The sequence below is a fragment of the Falco cherrug genome, chromosome 2 (assembly GCF_023634085.1).
Source record: "Falco cherrug isolate bFalChe1 chromosome 2, bFalChe1.pri, whole genome shotgun sequence".
NCBI lineage: Eukaryota > Metazoa > Chordata > Aves > Falconiformes > Falconidae > Falco > Falco cherrug.
In genome coordinates, this window is record NC_073698.1 from 4,884,899 (window position 1) to 4,904,409 (window position 19,511).

The 19,511-nt window shown below is 49.2% G+C and overlaps 1 protein-coding gene across 2 annotated transcripts in view; it reads right to left on the bottom strand.

The window, feature by feature from the left end:
* Window positions 1-10,575, bottom strand: part of GAB2 (GRB2 associated binding protein 2) — a 101,749-nt gene extending 91,174 nt beyond the window's left edge. Inside the window, exon 1 of one of the 2 annotated variants that reach the window (XR_008730754.1) lies at window positions 10,399-10,575. Coding sequence is in view for 1 of the 2 variants with exons in the window: in XM_055701186.1 (XP_055557161.1) it covers window positions 10,399-10,470 (72 nt within the window). In the remaining variant the exon portion in view is untranslated. The remainder of the gene's footprint in view (window positions 1-10,398) is intronic. The other variant, XM_055701186.1, reaches the window with a different exon arrangement.
* Window positions 10,576-19,511: the final 8,936 nt, after the last annotated feature.

The window sequence follows — 19,511 nt, forward strand, 5'->3', positions numbered from 1 at the left end:
TCCATTTATTTTATTTATTCCCCTCCCTCAAAGGCTCTCAGCCTGCTGCAATCACAGACCGCTCACTGTCTGCACGGCTGCCACTATGGGGAATACGAGGCCAGGCAGGAGGTAGGAGTGGGGCTCGGCCACCAGCCCTGCACCCCGCTCGCCTGCCACCCCTGCCCCGCGCCCTGACCCCCGACAATGAGCCCCTCTGTTCCCCACCGCCCCGGTGGAAGCTCCCGCCTGACGCTACGTGCGGTGGGCAGCAGCTGAAGCAGGCAGGGGAGGCAAGAGGGACGGCGAACACAAGCCTCAAGTCATCTGTTCTCCTTGGGTCAAAGTAAACGAGGTTTTCCTGGGAGCTTCCTATCTGGAGGATAGGAGGCTTCCAGGATATTAGGATATTAGGAACAACACAGACCCGGGATCAAAGGAGCTGTGTGCAGCATTGATGGTGTGGAACCAGAGCAGCTATTTTACACCAGAAGGGGTGTTTATTGTGTTTGCCCCTTCCCGTGCTGCATGGCTCTCAACACAGCTAACCCTAACCCTAACCCACCTGGAATCATCACGAGAAGGAAGGAGATCTGGGGTGCCGAGGTGGCCCCTATAGGGGTGGTGAGTGGGACTTTGCAAGAGGCAACTGAGGAGTACCAAACCCCTGAGCTGAATTACATTGCCAATCTTCCCTTTTCCAGCCGAAAGCATCCAGAGGGCAGTCAAAAAACACATGTACCCCCTGCAAGTAAACAACCACCCCCCAAAAAGATGCTTAAGTGAGTATGTGGATGAAGATCTGCAGAAGGGACTGGTAGCAATGACCAATAACCCCATTTATCATGAGTACTGACATTACGTATGAGATAAAAAAATGTAGCCAAACATAAGTATTGCTCAGTTCAACAGCAGCACACAGCACCAAACCTACAACATATGTGTGACAGCTCCTCGAAGCTGAAAATTTAGAAGACACCTCAATGTCACCAGAAAAGAGGAGGGACAGGAGGGTTTACTAGTCAGTTTTGGAAACAAGACATGATCCCCTTTGGGGCATTATGTTAAGTGGCCAAGGAGATTGTTTAGCAAGTCAACTTGCATCCTTTGGCAGCCACACGAAAGCCCACGGGGATGTTCAGAAGGTCAGCGCGGAACCCGAATGGGCAAGGCAGCAGATGTGTTCATCAGCAAAACTTAATCACTGAAAATCTACAAAATTCAGAAGACCACAAATCTTCGACTCAGAATGTTATTTCCATCTTACCATATGGATGCAGGAGCTGGAACTCTACCAAAGAGATGTCTAAATGCCTTCCAAAGCAAACGCCTTTGGAAAATACCAGGTTTAAATGGAACAAGATGCATAACAAGTACTAAGATGCTATTAGGACAGCATCTTAGATCCAGGAGACATGATGGAAATATTTTAGACTTGTCCAAAAGGCACTGGGAAGCAAAAGAAATAATAAATAATTAAAAATAAAAACAAACCCCAAAACCAACCAGAAGATATTTCTGTCAGTAGATTACAGGAAAAAGAGACAGAACACACAGTATTTAAAAATTCAGAGGCCGTGTGAAGAAGAGCCCAGAGCAAGCAGAGATGGAAAAGCTTTCTGAGCAACGGAAAGGAAGAAGCAATCTGAATACTTAATACAGAAATGTCTAAGAGCTGTTCTCAACGGTCCTGCCTCAAAGCCAGACTTAAAACTATAAATAAAAATGTCCCATTTCTGGCTCAAGAGTGAACCTCCTGTCCTGAAGAGGCATCATTTTGGGGTGAGAATATTCACATTTGGATGGAGAAGTTCATTTCTAGGTATTAGCGTAATGCAGACAACCAGACTGATGCAAGATTTCCCAGATCCTGACCTTCTCCAGGAAAACTGCGCAAGAGCTCAGAAAAAAAAAAAAAAAAAAAAAAGGGGACTGAATACGAAAAGACAAATCCAGAGATGAAATCCTTCCCCCCCGCCCCTCCCCAGGGTTGCTGGCACCAAATTATTCCAGATTCATTGGAGAAACAGGCACCGCTGGCTATCTCACACAGCAAGAAACATATGCTCCCAGCACTCATATTTTCCTTCCATTCTTTAAAGGCACAGCTTGCAGGCTAAAGATGCCTGTGAGCTTTTTGTTGTTGTTTTGACCTAAGCTGATTTTTATTTTTTTTTAAATACAACAGGTATTTAAGTTGCGGTATGGCTAGATATGATTGATGACCCAGGTCTGACTGCACTGTGCAGGTCTGCATGCTGACCTTGAGGAATCCCTCTTTGTACACGCTAAAAGGAGGCTGTTGCAGGCGTGCCTTAGGTGCAAGCGCCTCTGCCTGGAGGCGGGCACATGGTCTGGATTTCTTCTTAAGGTCTCCGGTCTGCTCTCGGTGATTCCACATGCTGAATGTTTGCTTTTTCTGTTGCTAATCCTGAATCAGAAAGAAGAGGGATGCTCTACACTGTGCATCTATACAGCCTCCTGCCATTCACTGCCAATTTGCTGCTGGTTTAACCCGTGATAACCAAAAAGCCGGGTTCACTCAGCGACAAAGCGTTCAGGTGCTGATTCAATTTCTCCAGGTTTAGACTGAAAAAGCCTAAGGAGGAGCAAACCCACTTGTCCCTCTGCGAGAGCGAGACCTGCACCACTTCGCACCAGCGTTTCCAGGCCAGCAGCTCTGAAAGCTTTTACCTAAAAGCATCCAGCCACAGCGGGATATTAACACAGTGGTGCACAAGAGTGGGAAACCAGTGATTTCTAACACGGATAACTTCTCAGCTGGGATGAGAGACTGGGAAAGGCAAACAGAAACCCAGCCCAGCCTTTCTCTGCTCAGCTCCTTCCAAGCCCACAGGACTGCGTGCTGGGGAAGGGCCAGAAATAAAGCACAGAGATCATCTGATGGACAAACAAGAATGAGTTTTTTTCTGTTCTCAACCTATTTTCGTTATTTAAACAGCATTACAGCAGCCAGCGCTAGACTGTAGAGACACCAAATGAAACTTCGGAGGGCAGGTCTGCCCCTAGCTTATTCGTCTGCATGAGGAATGCTACTGTAGGTGCTGTGCAGTGACCCACAGCAGAGATCCAGGATGTTCCAGCAGACTTTCTGGATGCTTCGCAGCTTTGGGAGCCTCTCCAGAGCCAGGCGCCCCAGCTGGTGGCATGGGCCAGGCTCTCAACAGCCCCAGTGGCAGGGCCAGGCTTCCCGCTTGCAGCTCTGGATGAGGAAATCACAACAGCTTGTATTTACACGACGCCCTTCGACCAAACGACATGCCTAGGTGTGCCGCAATTAAAATTCCATAAAATTACCCAGTCAAAGGACAGTGTGGGATAATAAATGTTTGTATATTGTTGATGCTGAGCTTCACCTGCTTTTGCCCAAATTTTTAGCAGGACAGGTTTTTCCCTTGGAGAAGGGCTGAGAGGTGAAGTACAGGCTGTGCAGAACAGCAGCGACAGCGGTTCAGAAACCTCTTTCAGTCCTATCGCTGCTCTCTGTGCATCCTGAAGTAAATCAAAGTCTCTCTTCTTCATTTCTCCCACCTCCTGAGCCAGGGATAAACACACTTCAGCACCACTGTTAGGTGCTGTAAGATCCACCTAAACTTTATGATAGGGAAGTGAGACTTTATAAAGACTTGAAAGCAGTACTGAGGGGAAGGGCAGTTGATATTAAAAGCAGTAATTTCCAAATCCTTTGGCTCAACTCATCTCGGAGAGCCCCCAGATGACCTTGGCACCCTTGCCATCTAAATCCCTGCCAGAAGTGCTTCTGTGGACCACCTGCAATCCCCTTCTGTGGCTTCACGCATCCCCCGCAGCCTGCGAGTGGCTCAGAACCCCCCGGCTCAGGTAGAAGCGATAAAGCCAAGCTGAGCTCCCAGCTGTGGGAATGACCCTGAACGCAAGGGCAGCCAAACCACTGATTCGCTCTGTGCCTCAGCATCCCCATCTGACCAGATCCTTTAGGGCAGATGTGGTCCTGCCAAACACCCAGAGCATTGAGCCCCAATCCCAGTTGCCTCAGCTGCTACTGTAATCCAAATAAATAATATTTGCTCTGCCTTTGAGTCACTGCTATAAATTATGTGCTTCTGGTAAACACTGTTACATCACCTCTTGCGTCTGACACTCACTAAAAGAAAATGAGAAAAAAACTGCAACACCAAAGGGTTTCAGTATCATTTCTGCTCTCTTCCAAAGAGAAATGAAGCCGGCTTCCTCTTACACTTTCCTTAAGTATTGTTTGCCTGTCTTCAGTTCAAGCTGTGCTTTGCCACCACCAATCTTTTACATCCACTGTGGACTTTACCAGGACCATCGGCCAGCTCTGAGGTCATGACAGCCAGATGAAGATTCACACAAGCTGTCTTAGCAAAGCCAAAGCACCAGGAAAATACACCGGCTTCACTCCCCACACCACACGCGGATTCCTCACCTCTACCGGCATGTCTACCTTGATCGATGCAATGCCTCGGGAAGACACGCTGGTTAGCCCTGACCAAACCAGTTTGAGTTTCAGCAGCTCTTTGCTGCACTAGCACAGCACTTCTCCCAGATCGCTTGCGTTGGCAGAGAACAAACGGAGACCATTCCCCTGCACAGGGAGCTGGGCTAAAGCAGCTGTATCGCTTCCTAGATTGGCGGCTCTGCACTGCGCTGTGCCACAGAGGTATCGGAAATGTTGGGCTGGAGGCAGCTCGGGAGGTCTCTAGTCCGACCTTGCATTTGAGGTGTGCCTAGATCAGGTCAGCCGGGATGTTCTCACCTCAAGTCTTGAAAACCTCCAAAGACTGAGACCTTGCAGCCTCTATGGGAAGCTGTTCCCCTATACCACGATCCTCTCACTGGAGGAGTTTACCTCTTACTGTGGTTGTTATCCCTTGTTTTGTCACCTGCTACAGCCAAGAAGAGTTTTGACTCCATCATCCCCATAATCACTCCTCAAATAGCTGCAAGTTATTAGATCAAGTGCATCATGATGCCAATATACCACCATCTGACTGTTGCCAGAAAATGTTACAGTGGGCAAAGGAACACAGCCCCGCATTCAAACAAAACGGCCCCAAGAGCAGGTTGCAGGGAAGAGGTCGTGTGTTTTGACTCATCAGTAATGATGCAGCAGAGAAGCAAGTTATGGAGCGTGACCTTTGTGCAGCATTGCACAAGAGAGGTGGTGTTGCAGGAGGGCTGGCAGGCAACTGCCCTTGCAAGTGAAATGCACCCCCTGACCTGCAAAACCTTCTCTGGTGGAGCAAGTGTTCATCCCTCCTCTGAATCACCCAACAGATGACAACAGCTAAAATGCTTGATGGTCTTTCAGAGTTAAGCCTGGAGATTACATGGGAGGAGCAGGGTGCAGCAAGGCAGCTTGACAGCTGGAATAAGATGCTAAGTCATGGAGCTCAGCACTGTCAAAACCTTCTACAAAGAATTTGTTTGCACTGGGTCAGAGGACTTCCCTGAGTCCCATCAGCAGGTGATGTGATTTGTGCCCCAACGCCTCTTTGCTAGCCCTCCCTAAGTTCAGGCTCAAAATCCACAAATTCACCTAAACCAGCACGGGAAGGGACTTCTGGAGAATTCATCACATTTATTCCACTGCCCCAAAGCAGGATCAGCTCTCCTGAAGTGCAGCTGGGCCAGCCTGCTCTTTGAAACTTCCACCGATGGAGACTCCGAGCCCACCCCAAACCATCTGTTCCACTACTCCATCGCTCTGGCAATCAGAGGTTAGGAAGTTTTTTCCTAACACTTGCTTCCCCTGCTGCAGCTCGAGCTCAGCACTTCTTGGCCTCCCACCGCTGGCCACGGAGAACAGTTTACTCCCTTCCCCTTCGTGGCCACCTCAGACATACTCAAGGCCTGTTATTTCTCCTTTCAGCCACCTCCTCCCTAGACTAAGCAATCTCATTCCCTTCAGCCTTTCCTTGTTTTCCAAGTTTCTGCTCATTCTTTGGTGCTTTTCTCTGGAGTCTCTGCAGCCGCTTCCTATTTTTGGTACAGGGGAGCATCCTGAACCAGGCATGGCACAGCTGAACACGACAGCAACCCATTAAAACCCCGAAGAGAGAACAAGGAGGAGGGAAAAAAGGAGATTGCTTTTATTTTGCTGCAGAATTAAAGGGATGACCTTTCTTCTCCCTGTTGTAAAATTTCATCCCGATGAGCGCTGTGCCAAAGGTGCTACCTCCCACCATTTGAGCAGTTCAAGATCTCTGCTCCGGTGGTCCGGCTTCAGTCCACATCCCACATTTAACAAGGACATCCTCGCTATGCATCTTCAGGTGGGATATGAAAGTCAAAAGAAGCCGTTCACCGGGGAGCTACCCCTAGGAATTGGGCTGCGATCAGTAAATCGGCCCGTTACACGCCGCCCCCCCCCCCCCCCCCCCCCAACCTCTTCTGCTGCCCCCATCGAAGGGGAGCAGGTCTTCTGATGACCTTGATGAAACTGCTTCTGCTCAATGTAAAAACGACCACCGACACACAAAACCAGACTCAACTCTCCCCCCAGTTAAACCCGTGGGTGTGGGGGGAAGCACTAAAGGGTTGTAAAACCGGTACAAGACCAGACGCTTTTCTTTCAGTCAGAATTGCAGACACACATCTCGGCCAGACAGAAAAAACCTCCGGCTTCACTGCACATAAATGAACAGGCAAAGCACACTGATTTAACGATAGGAAGCTCAGAGCTGCTCTACAACGACAGCAGTTATTTTTGACATTGCTTTTCTGCCAGAGACCCCATCCCTGAACCCCGTCATGCCGGGCAGCGGGTACACACGAAACACCGCTCTCAACCCACGTCTAACTCGGGAGACAACAGACAGGCACGTCCAAGCGGGAGAGCACCAGGAGACAGTGAGTCAGTGCAGACCGGCACAACATGCACTGGTCTCGGCTCATCGGTCACACAACTAAAGCCAAGGGTTTTGTTTAGGGATTGGAGATTTTTTTGTTGGTTTTTTATTTTCTTTCTTTCTTTTTTTTTTTTTTTTTTTTTCTCCATGGATGTTCTAAGGAGGAGCCAGGAGGAGAATTAAAGGACAGCTCTGTGCTTTCTGGCTGCATACAAGGAGACCTTTCCATGCATGAAAGTCAGAAGGGGAGAAGGTGGGGACAGACCTTTTAATAGGGCCTGTGGCAATAGGACAAGAGGTAATGGTTTTAAACTGAAAGAGGGGAGATATACATTAGATAGAAAGAAAAAATGTTTTATGCTGACGGTGGTGAGACACTGACACAGGCTGCCCAGAGAGGTGGTAGATGCCCCATCCCTGGGAACACTCAAGGTCAGGCTGGACGGGGCTCTGAGCAACCTGGTCTGGTTGATGATGTCCCTGCCTGTGGCAGGGGGGTTGGACTAGATGACCTGTAAATGTCCCTTCCAGCCCAAACTGTTCTATGATTCTCTGAAGGTACAAAAGTGTTTGTCTGAAAACATAATGAAACAAGCAGATGATGGAGCTTAGCGTCCCAAGCAGAGTGAAGGTGGAAGGTGGTATTTTGGTATCTCCATTACTATTGACCTTCAAGGATTTGGTTACCTTCTTTTAATACTACGGTAGCATCTATAGCACTCATGAGAGATCATGGCCAAACCGTCTATGATCTACATGACTCCCTGTCCCAAACTACGAGGCACAAGAGAGGTATAATGCCTTGAAGCAGTCATTGTCTGAGGCATCTGAATGTCCCCCAATGGAAGAGAAACTCCCACCCCCAATATTTCCCAGAGCACTGTACAAAGAGGTCCTACATAAAATATTCCACGATCTCACATGAACGCGATCCTCTGAAGTGAAACCAAGCAGGTACAGCTGTAAATGCCGATTAACGCTGCGTGGATCAGGTGTGGAGAAGAGTCCCCTTCCCCAACCAGTCTGGATGGAAGCTAGAGAGAAAATCTAGCACTTTCCTCTCTTGCCAAAGATCTCCTTGAAAAGTAAAACCAAAACAAAACCAGGCTTATAAAAGCACAACGCTTCAAGGCCAGCATCAGCAACACACCCATGTGCAGACCATGTACATTTGAAATGCACTCGCCAAAGAAAAAATAAATCTATCATCTACCATGTGTCCATACAGCCAGAGCAGGAACTTCAAACCCGATTAGCAGCATCCTGCAGCCTGAGATTCCTCCTTTGAGGTCTCAAAGCAGAATATAAACTGAAGGCATAAGGAAAGCGGCAAAGCCAGCGACTCAGCACCTTCCCTTTTGAGTTCATACAACAGCCGGCGTAACACCGTGGCGGCTGAAAACTCGCCTTTTGTGCATGATAAGCAAAGTCCAGCCTTGTAGGTTTGTTGTAGATGAAGGGAGGTTTTACGGGAGCAAAGCCATCAGCCTCAGGCTCTACCACATCTAGCTGCTTTGAACTGCTATGGAAGAGAACTCGATCACACACCAACACCCCGACTGCATGCCACAGCTATAGGAATACCAATACATTAATAATATTGCATTAAAAAGCAAGGAGATGGGGCATCACCGAGCGAGACACAGTCCAGCATTTCCAAATTCAGGCACTGATGCAGGAAGCCAGCACAACTTGTGTGATTGGAAGGGAAGTCCCACTGACCACAAGTGCCAGGACCGCTCTGGCGCGGAGATCCCCTCGAGTGCCATCTGCCAAGCATCGCTTCCTGCCCCGCGGAGGCTGCGTGGGATGGCTGGGCACATCTCAGCACCGCCGCGTTTCCTCTGGGGGGAACGAGGATGTTTTGAAAGCATAGGTGGCTTGCAAAGCACTTTGGGATGTGTCTGGATGAAAAGCACTCTTATGCACATCGATAATTAGCGCTAACCGCTGGTGTGTCACACCCTCATGTAGAGCATTTAGCAGATTTATTCAGCTCTTGCTGGAATGCCAGAGCACAAGCTGGATATTCAGAAGGCGATGTGAGCGCCCTTTCACGGGGCAGATGCTGGGGAGCTAATGATGTTTGATGAGTTAAGGCCACTGGTGACTCAGGATCAGCAATTAGTTGATTTCTGCGGGAGGAAGGTGCTTTGCTCCATTAAGCTAAAAGCATCCTCCACAGTTCAGCATGCACAAAGTCATTCTGTCCATCTCCCACAAAGCCTGCCTACATACATTAGGGGCTTGATATTTCCCAGGTAAACACCCGGTTTTACCTTTGTCTCAGTACATTTGGGGGGGGACAGGGAGCAAAAGAACCGGATTCCCTCGCAGCTCCATCCCACAGCCCCACACCAACCCGATCCTCCATCAAAAGGGATCAGGCACAAAAGGAAAGGATTGCAAAGAGTGACCGGGCACGCAGTCTAATGTAAAGGGATGTGGCACCGCTGATGTCTACGGGGTTGCACTCATTTTGGACAAAGCTAATAACACCAGATCACAAACCAGACACCCCTCCAGCCCTGCCCTACCACCTGCGATACGGGACTACAGACACCCACCTCCCTCTCCAGGGTAGGCAGCGATGCTTCCATGAATCAATAACAGGCACCGGGCGGACACCAGCTGCACTTGTTCCGCCTGCCATTCCCAAAACACACACGGGCAAAAGCAATGGGACCAAAGGACGACCTGGCTGGTGGCCCCCCAGGGAGGGAGGGCATCCAGCTCTCTCCTAGAGCCTGTGTCCCTGCCAGCCAAAGCCTGGCAGAGGCTGGTCATGGAGTCGGGGAGCAGGACCCCGGCTTCAACTCTGGGAGCGATGTGCCGAGTCATAGGATGGCAGCTCGGCGTAGCCACCTTTCTGAGCGCTATCGCTCGTGGCGGCCGGCAAGACCGTCAGGCGGAGGGCGCAAAGAACAGTTATTTCTTTCAATGCGCGGGGAATGTGGCAGAGCTGGCATTTGGACCCTCTTTTTACAACTTCTTTGAAGTGTTTGATCTCAGCCGCTAATGGCACAAAAGGCCATCGGAGGGCTGCTGGTGCGAGCTTCAAAGGGTTGGAACGTTAAATGATTAATAGGAACCGTGCATGGGGAGGGGGAGAGCCACCGTTACGGGGGTGTTGGGGGGGGGGGGGGGGTGTCCAAGGTGTATCGTTACCTTTACTCTTTGGGACAAAGGTATTGCCAAGCTCCCCTACAGCACAGGACTAGAGCCAAGGGGGGGTGACAGCAGCGGGTCCCGGGCCCCAGCCACGGCGGGGCGCCCACGCGCGGCCACCCGGGGCCGTCACCCCGCTGCCCTGGGGCAAAGGTGGGGGTATCGGAGATGCTGCCCCCCACGCCTCCCCCAGCAGCGGGGAGCCACGACCACCCCCCCCCCCCCCCGGCAAGGGACACCCCGCGCTCCGCCGAGCCTCCGCGGCGGCAGGTGCACCCGGGCGGGCGGCGGCCACCGGGGGCAAGGACCCGGGGGTTGGGGGTGGGGTGGGGGGCACGACACCGAGTAGCGATGAAGATGAGGGTGGGCTGAGACTTACGTATCTCCGTAACTTCTTCTCCGGCGGTGACTTTCGGAGCCAGCCCGAGCACACCACCTCCCCGCCGCTCATCGCGGCAGCCGGGCGCGCCGCCGGGCGCTGCCTCCCGGCGCTCAGCGCCGGCAGCGCCGGCCCATGGAGGGCGGTGGGTGGGTGGGTGAGTGGGTGGGTGGATGGATGGATAGATGGGGGGGGGGGGGGCGACGAGCACCTCCCCCCGCCGCCGCCGCCGCTCGGCTGCGAGCGGGGAAGCAGGAAACTGGCTGGGTCCCCGGCTCACCACGCCTCCCGCCCGGCCCGGCGCCCCGCCAGCCTGCTTTAAAGATACAAACCCCGTGGGGAGGGGGGGCTGCCCGGCCCCCCAGACCCCCCCGCCGGCCGGGAGGGGTTGCCTCCCCTGCCTCCCCCGCGCCGCACTCGCACAGTACCTATACAGAAACTTTATCCGTACCGCAGCAGGTGATCTCCTGCAGCGCTGCCTTCCTAAAAAAGTGCAACCCCCCCAACGCCTCCACTGTCCGATTTTGATCACCCCAACCCCCCCCAAGGACCCTTCCCCTGTCTTGACGGAAAAAGGCATTGTCACCCCCGAAAGGACAGGCTGCTCAGGGGCTCGGGCAGGAGATGAAGGTGCCATAGGAAAACAAAGAGCTTGAGCAAGAAACAGGGAAACCAGCGACAGCAAAAACCCTCCTGGAGGAAAGAAAGGGGGTGGGGGGGAAGAAAAAAAATATTTGCGGGGAATCGATAAAAGCTTCATATTTTATTATTGATTTTTAAATAATGGAGCAGTGCCCACTGAAAAACGATTTGACTGCCAGTGGAGTCTCATACAGACAAGCCAGGTTTTGTATTACAGTATATCATACCCTGGCTGAGATTAACTCTCTTTTTCCAGATCTAGAAACGCTGTACATTTAAGTCTGATCCTCTCCCCAGCTCAGGCAGCAACAAAAAACTACCCTCAACAGCCCTATGAGTAGGATTGTGCTTTAACCCTCCTCTTGCTGCATCCTTAAACGCAGAAACCTGGGCACAGCGACCATAAAAGCCGAGTCCTCCTTGCCCACGACACGCTCACGCTGCCCGCTTGTTAGGAAAATACAGCTCGGGGTTGTTTGCTGGGGATGGATTTCTAAGACTGCCTCTATATGGCAGCTCTACCCCAAACCTGCTTGGGCACATTCAGTCATCCCTGCCTCAGCTTCCCTGCCTGTCCAGCCTCCGCAGGCAGGGACGGTCCCTCCTTACGTGTTCTTGCCCTAGCTGGTGCAATAACAACTCCATGCTGGCTGGCTGCTCTACTGTATGTCGAACAACACCACCATATAATGCCGCTTGCACGGGGATCTTGCCTCACTTCAGAGCAGTAATTACAACTCACAGTGCCCCTGGGAGGGAGGCACGACACCTCTTTGGAAGATTGGGACAGCACAGTTAAGCAATACGTTGTTTATCAGATTTGTGAATACCTGAAGGAGGGGAATAACCCCCTGAAGAACAAGTATGTCACTTGCTAGGAACGTGTTTTCTCAACAGCTTTATTCTTCTTTCTCCACCAGTGAAACACAAAGGCTAAAAATGAAGATTTTGCTGCCTTTTTGCTGCCCAAAGGAATGGCTCAATCTTATTAAAGCGCTGGGCAATCTCAGCACAGATGCCAGCTATGGTTAGATCCGCTTGCCCATCTCTGCCAACGCGGCATGCACGATGGAGCCAAGAGCAGGGGAGGACGAAGAGACCAGTTCTGCGCTGGCATCAGCCAGCATTGCCTTATTCAGTGCACTGGAGCTGTATCAATTTACGCTGCATGGCAGCAAGAGTCTCGCCCGCAGACTCTCCTGGATTAGAGGCACTTTGCACATTCACAGGGAAAACCGAGTCCTGGTGACCTGCCCTTAAGAGAAATCCCAAGCAATCTCAGGCAAGCCAGTGACCTACTGGGGATTTATAAAGACGCAATGGAGAGCAGATGATCGTGATTAATACGCAGGTATTAATGCAAAGTGCAAAGCCACTCCATGGTGTATACTAACGACTCACAGGTTAGGAATTCGCTCATACTAACACCAATGCAAAGTGGTATGAGTTCGACAATCAGTTGCAGAGAACCCCGTCTGCATTTTTATGTTAACAACTTCCACCACGTGGAGTTGGAACACTTCATTTGGGCAATGGATGTTTAAAGAAATGCTCCATAATTATCATCGTGTGAATTGGAATGAATTATTCTACGTGTTCTGTGACAGCCTTTGGTTTATTACACCGCTCCCTTGCTGTCCTACCCTTTCACTCCGCTCATCCCCCATTCTGGATTACATTTACTGACTTGGTTTATCAAAAGATATTTCTGAACGGTATCCAAAACACGAAGTACCCCTGGGACTTCTGGATGGGAAATGAGTTGCATTTTTTCTGTACGCTTAAATATGCTGCCATCTCAAGTGTGAAATACAAGCTTTACACAGAAAAACGCTCAAAACAAAGATGCTCCACGTGAACGTGCCTCCCTAATTCCACCGTGGCTGTAATGCAAAGTGGGAACAGCAAGTTAATTCTGGCATCGGGCTGCCAGATTACATATGATCCAATGCATGCAATGTTACAATGCCTTACAATGCTGGCCCTACTTAAAGCATTTGGCCAGGAAGGCAAATATTACCCCCAATGCCTCTAGGAATTAAAGACGATGTATGTCATGAACGTGGCTCTGATTTGGCAGCGCTTGTGCGTTCGTAACAGTTTTACCAACTTCAAGCTGTTCCTCCAACCGGCGGCGGAGGCTGAACTTAGGCTGGCCCCAGCTGACTGCGTACATCTCCGGAGTCTGAGCTAACAGCCAGCAGCCTTGGTGGAAAACTGTGAAAACCACATCCCCGGCTTGGAAAAATGCAGCGAGGGAATTATATGAAGCCATTGAGAATCTGTCTCTGCCAGCAGGAGCAGCTGAAGGAGGAACAGCAGAATTAGCAGGCATGGCAAGGGAGAAGTTAAGAGATGCCATGTAAGAAATCATATTCCCCGTAAAAGGGTAGGGCTGAAAGAGAAACATTTTTCCAAGACAAAGCCCTTGTGCGGCGTGTTGAATGTGCCGGGGCGCACGACACGGTTACACTTTCTCCCGCAGAAACCTCCGGGTTTTTTCACTGCAACCTTCAGCGCGCTTCCTCGTTCCTGTCTGAAACCGAAATCTATGAAAAATCAGAACTTCGAAGAAAGAAACCACAACACCCACCGCTTCTCCTGCCTGCTCGTTATTTAAATGGGCTGTGCCATCTACTGGCACGAGGGAAAGCTGCAGGCAGAGCCATTCCCCTCCTCGCTCCGCGTCGCTGGTGGAGTAGTAGAGATGGATGGAGACTCAGGGCATTTCCTGGGGATTAGGGACCAGCTGGCTGAAATGCTTTGGGCTGCTTACCCCAGCCAGCCACTAATCCCTTGGAAATGCCCTATACTGAGGTTAATATAAACCAAAACGGGCGGGGGGCGCGGGGGAAAGACGTTAAAAAATCTGCTCTGCTGCTTGGTGCTACGTGCCTGCTTTTCAATTCTGAGCGAATGCTCGGTCTCGTGAGATCCAGCTCCACAACAATATGACTTGACTTTATCTTCACGCAACAGTTCCTGCAGCAGAGCTAGATGGAAGCAGCTTATTTTATTTCATCAAGAATTTTCAAGTCAGAAAAAAAATAATAATCACCTCTTTCAAGAACCCGAGCCTTTTCAAGCTTTACACCCTCCGTAAGAGCAGAGCAAGCTCCCCAGAACAACTGCAATCAAAGCCAAACCACAAGACTCCTTTCCTTTGCGTGAAAGACAGCAGCTCCAGCAGCACTGGCTGCTTTCCATGAGCCGGGGGAATAGTGGCACAGGATGCTTTGATCAGATAATGAGACAGTTTGAAGCATCATCACTACAGCATTCTGTCAAAGACATGGGCATCAGAGCTTGGATGCCCTAATAGGGGCTCAAAAAAGAGAGCAGGGAAGACATGACTCGCAGGTCGGCGGTGTTCAAGGGGCACATGTTCCCTTGGACTTGATGGTCCAGTTGTGAGTGGTGGTGATGGGGAAACAATGGATTAAACCTACTTTGCCCCCTCCCTGTTGGAGATCCTGGCAAGACCCGGCACATCCGATCCAGAATGGATGCAGACCGCCGGGCAGCACGGAGAGGGAGCTGGGTGGTGTCTGTAGATGCAGCCACAGGGCACTTCCAGTCCTTGCACTTGAAGGCAATCAAACGGATTTTCCTATTCAGGAACCACAGTCCAAGCTGAAGCCCAGTCCTGCTTCCTTCAGAAACTGGACAGTTAGAAGTAACTTTGCCTGGAGCTGAGCTGGGACAGAATGCTACTGATACATTTCTCAGGTTTGGGGTCCAGGTAGAGCTTCTTTATGGCTGGTCCTTCCTGTAGGATGGATGAGTTCCTCATGCAGACTCTCCTGCCTGGATCTGGCTAAGTTTTTGGCAGCTATGTTTTCCCTTTTTTCTCCCGCTTATGCTGTTTCCACCATGGAAGAGAAGGAAAAAGGGAGTTTTCCCTTTTTTTTTTTTTCTCACCTTCTCAAGACAGAAAACCATTGTAGCATTGCTTCGTGGAAAGAGCACCAGGCAATGCTCCAGACAGAGATGCTATTCTGATTTAAGCATAAAGGCCACTTCATCCTAGTTTTTTCCTGAGGAGGCCAGAAGCTCTGTATGGAAAGGAAAGGATTCCCTCTACGGACACTACTTGGCACAATGGGGCTTTGACTGCAGCTGGGCCCAGGGCAAGCAACCATAAAACAAATGATAATAAAACAAGCAGGGAGAAATCTTTGCCGGGCTCCCCTGCCTCTTTGCCCGACCCTGGTATACTCTCACATCCTTAGGCATTACTTCAAGAGCAGATGGTGCTCTGTGGTAGAGCAAACGAGCAATTATCCTCCTGACACCCCGCAAGGCCTCCCCACATGCGATAGCAAGAAGTTACTTCACCCCAAGCTAAGAGCTGTTGTCTGGGTTTTCAGCATAATTGGATGTAATCAAGTTTAATTTGGTTGGTGCAGTAACTCTGAAGACTTTTGTAACTGGATTACTGTCGGCTCAACGGTCATGTGCCATTATATTTGCTGGTCAGAACAGAAGCCAGAATAAAAACAGATGCTTTCCCCTTATTCCTCCTTCCAATGACACCCCTTCGGGATATGAGCATGCACTGTACAGTCGATATATAATGAACTAAAAATTCTATTAGAAGAAGGAAGTCGTTTCTGTCATATTACGTTCAGGCCTCTCCTAGAAAGTGTAAATTATTTAAGAGTACATATTTCTACGTTTGTTTACAACTGTAGACCATGCACAGCTTAGAGCTAATACTACTGGAGCAGAGACCTATGATGCACATGAGCTTTGAGACCTAAATCGTATTATTCATGCTGTACAAGTAGGGAAGCCGGAGTGAACGGCTGATGAGAACGGCGTCTCTCAGGTCCTATTTTCTCCCATACATCACCGGCTGAGAACCACGAACATACAAAATGCTGTGTTTATTAGCAGACTTACAGCTCTGCTACAGGTAATCTATAGGTGAGAGAGTGGCACCTGGTAAACCTCACAAAGCCAGCAGCATAAAGACCTGATTTTCAGGGGCCCCAGCTCCCACCAGTATTAAGTCACAGAAGCAGCATATGAAAACCTGTTCCCTGTTCCCATCATACTTTAGGTCAAATTTTGCAAATTCAAGAGCCTGTGGTCTTTTCTAATGCCCCTGAAATGCTGAGAGTTGACACACTAATCCGCTCCCGACAGATGCCGAGGCCTGGCAAATGGAGACTGAAATATGGCACTTCTCTAACAGTGAAAATTACTCGAGCAGCGTGCGGAGGTGATACGCTTTTGTGGCTTCAAAGCTTTTTATGCCATTTGGAGGCATAGGAAGTGTATTATATTCCTGGTTGAAATGCTGATTGCATTTTAGACAGACACGTAAAAGCCAGTTCAATTTTGAATTGCAGATCAACCGTAGAAAGACCGAAGTGCGAAGAGACTTCCCTAAGATCAGCAGCAAAGGATGCTCGCCAGCTTCCAGTCCCAAATGCCACAGAGCAGCCACCTCACAGCCGACTGCTGTTAAACTGTAGATGCAGACGTACGTATCTCTGGCTTCGGCCAGATGGCTATTTTGAGTTTCTAATGATCTGGGAAATGAACATTTCATAATGTTCTATCTCAGAGGGTTTAGCCCAAACATTCTTCCTTTTTTTTTTTTTTTTTTTCATACCAGCAGTGTTACACATGCTACTAGATCAGAAGCGGGGACCGGAGTAACATGGTGCTAAACCCACCGTGCTTTAGCACGTATTCTAAGGACACAGCAATGTAATCCTGCCCAGCAAGTCATCCATCAAGTTCATTAACAAATACGCTCATGAAATTTTTTAAATACTTGAATCTTATACTTCATAAATCGTCATAAATGCTACTAATTTATTAATGCTATTAATAATAATGGAATTGGAAAGACTGAAGCCACTCTATAAACTGGGCCTTCAGACTTGATTTGCACGGTTATCTGGGTTTTGCGGGTGGCAAAGTTCAGACGCGTGGGGTGATATGGAAAAGCACCACCCATGCATGTTTACAGAGAGGCACCTAAAGCACACCCTGCCCAGCACTTCAGCTGCTGTGCAGAGCCCCTGCTCGGCAGCTATGCTGCTGCTGGGCAAGCCTGAATGCACATGGTGATTTATTTATACTAAACAACTACAGAGTTCATTTCCAGTGCTTCATGGAGATGCTGTTGTGTGACTCCAACCTGCCAGAGTGAGGCCCCATCAGTTACAGCCACACCAGAATCTCTGCAGCAGGTAAGCACTTGCAGCTGGCTCTCCTGGAGCTGCAAACTCGCTATCGGCTGGGCACTGGTTTTCTATAACTTCCTGCAGAAATGGGAGAAACCTGTTCTTGACTCAGGCAGCAGAGCCTGGAAACACCGATTCTAAGTCTTTCTTCCCTGCATAGCCTCTGGCGAGTCCCTTCATCTGTCCCTCACTTTCCTGCACTCACCTGCAGCATCACAGCTGTGTGAGCAGCCCTGACAGCACCGACACAGAGAGGTCAGTAAGCCTTGAAGTTCTCTAGGGCCGGGTGTCCAGCTGTCTCCTGCTTGGACAAGCAGCCTGTGGCCATGCATTCGCCAAGAGAGCAGCAGCAAAGCTAAGGCACAGGCACAAAACAGGAGACCCGTGTCTCAGAAAAATATGGCTCACGAGCCTGCTTCACACAGCTGAAGCACAGCACTGGGCTCTTAGAGTACAGCACCTTCAAAGGGCCACAAAGACAGCACTGAATTAATGCTCAAAAATAACTTTGGAGGTAAAGACTCCATACAGGTACTATTACTAAACCATTGTGTCTATGAAATATAATTATTTTCCCCTGTAGCTGGAAATCTAGCCTCTTTTGGAACTCAGGGCAGATAGTATAGAACAGTCCAATATAGAAACTTATGCAGTTGCATGATTTACCAAGGCCACCTCCCAGCCCACACTGTGCAGTTTGTGTATTTTTCGCCAACAATCCATATCATCGGTGGCTTCTGAAAATTTAGATTTCTGCTCTTACAGCACATACAGGTATCAGCACATTAACCTGCTGATGACAGCAAGATATGCAGCTATTGCTGAAGAGCAACAAGCAAGATCGAGCTTTGCAAAGAAAATAAAAAATGTACTCTGTTGGCTGCCTCGACTTATTCAGAAAAAATCAATTGTAGGAGTAATAAAAATAAACAACACAATTGCTATCTCTGAAAGGCCTTGGGATATACAGGGATAGATAAAAATCACTGAAGCATAGTCTAGGATCTTAGAAATGCCAAAAATGTGTTTGAAACCAGATCAGTTGCAAACATCCTGCCTTGCTTCTGGTGCGGCAGTGCACCCAAAGGCAAACAGAGGGAAGCCTCGTGGGAGGCACTGAGCAAGGATTTGGTCGATTTGGGTCAGTTCCACGGTTCAGCTACACATCTTCCATAACCTTCGGCAAGCAGCTTAATTGCTCCGCGCCTCAACTTCCCGCAGTAAAATAGCATCAGCAATAAGAGCAACAAGGCTTCTGAAGTCATTTCATCCCCATTTCACCCATAATGAAGCCTACAGTTTCTGATGGAGCTAGGATAGGACTTCGAAATGCCCACCCGGTCTTGCCCCTCTCTCGCCCTTTAGGTGAAAGCTCTCCCTTCACAGCATCTTTGCCGAACACCTTGTGCAGCGGACACTGAGACACAGCTGCAGGACGGAGTATAATACATTTCACAGCAGCAATAAAACAACGGGAGCCATAATTTCTTTGAACTCTGGGTCAAACTTGTTGTTAGCCAAGTCTGTAAGAACTCATATAGTAAATTACATACGTCTCTTTACCAGCAGGATCATAAAATAAAACTTTACAATCCTTCTGAAGGTCATGGCTCTGGAACGAACAGTAAGACAAAACAATAAATTCACCCCCGAGACCACCATTTTTTGTGGCTACGGCAGCTTTGGTTAGATCTGAGGAAATTAGAACTTTGACAATCTTTATACAAAGTCTTTCTTATTTCTCCTTTGGATCCATCTCCTGATTCTTCCTAAGTGTAAGCAGAGGCTAAACCAACAGTAGTAATGGCTGTTATTGGTTTCAGCAGTAGCAAAACCACATTTATCTCTATACACACATTTAATGGAAACAATGACCGAAGTGTTTTTTGGCAAGTTAGTCCCCTTCTCCCCCCGAAGAAAAACACATCTATAAGCTATTTCCAAAACAATCAATATTAGTCCAGCAAGCAAAACGGTATGTTACATTTCCCATCAAAGTCTTGGCATTCCCTCAAACAAGAGATGCTTTATAAATTACAACTACTACCAAATAAACTGGGGAGAGGACTGCTGAGCCAGGCACCTTGCTGCTTTCCCCTCAGGTCTGGGGGCCTGAATGCAGGTAATTCAGCTAAAATCCCTGCGCTGGTTTGCTGACTTTTAAAGATTTGGCTCAGCCATGTATCTTTTCATCTATGCTTGTACAGAAGCTAGTACAACAGTCCAAGATCTAAACGCTGCCATAGTACCACAACATAAATCATACAG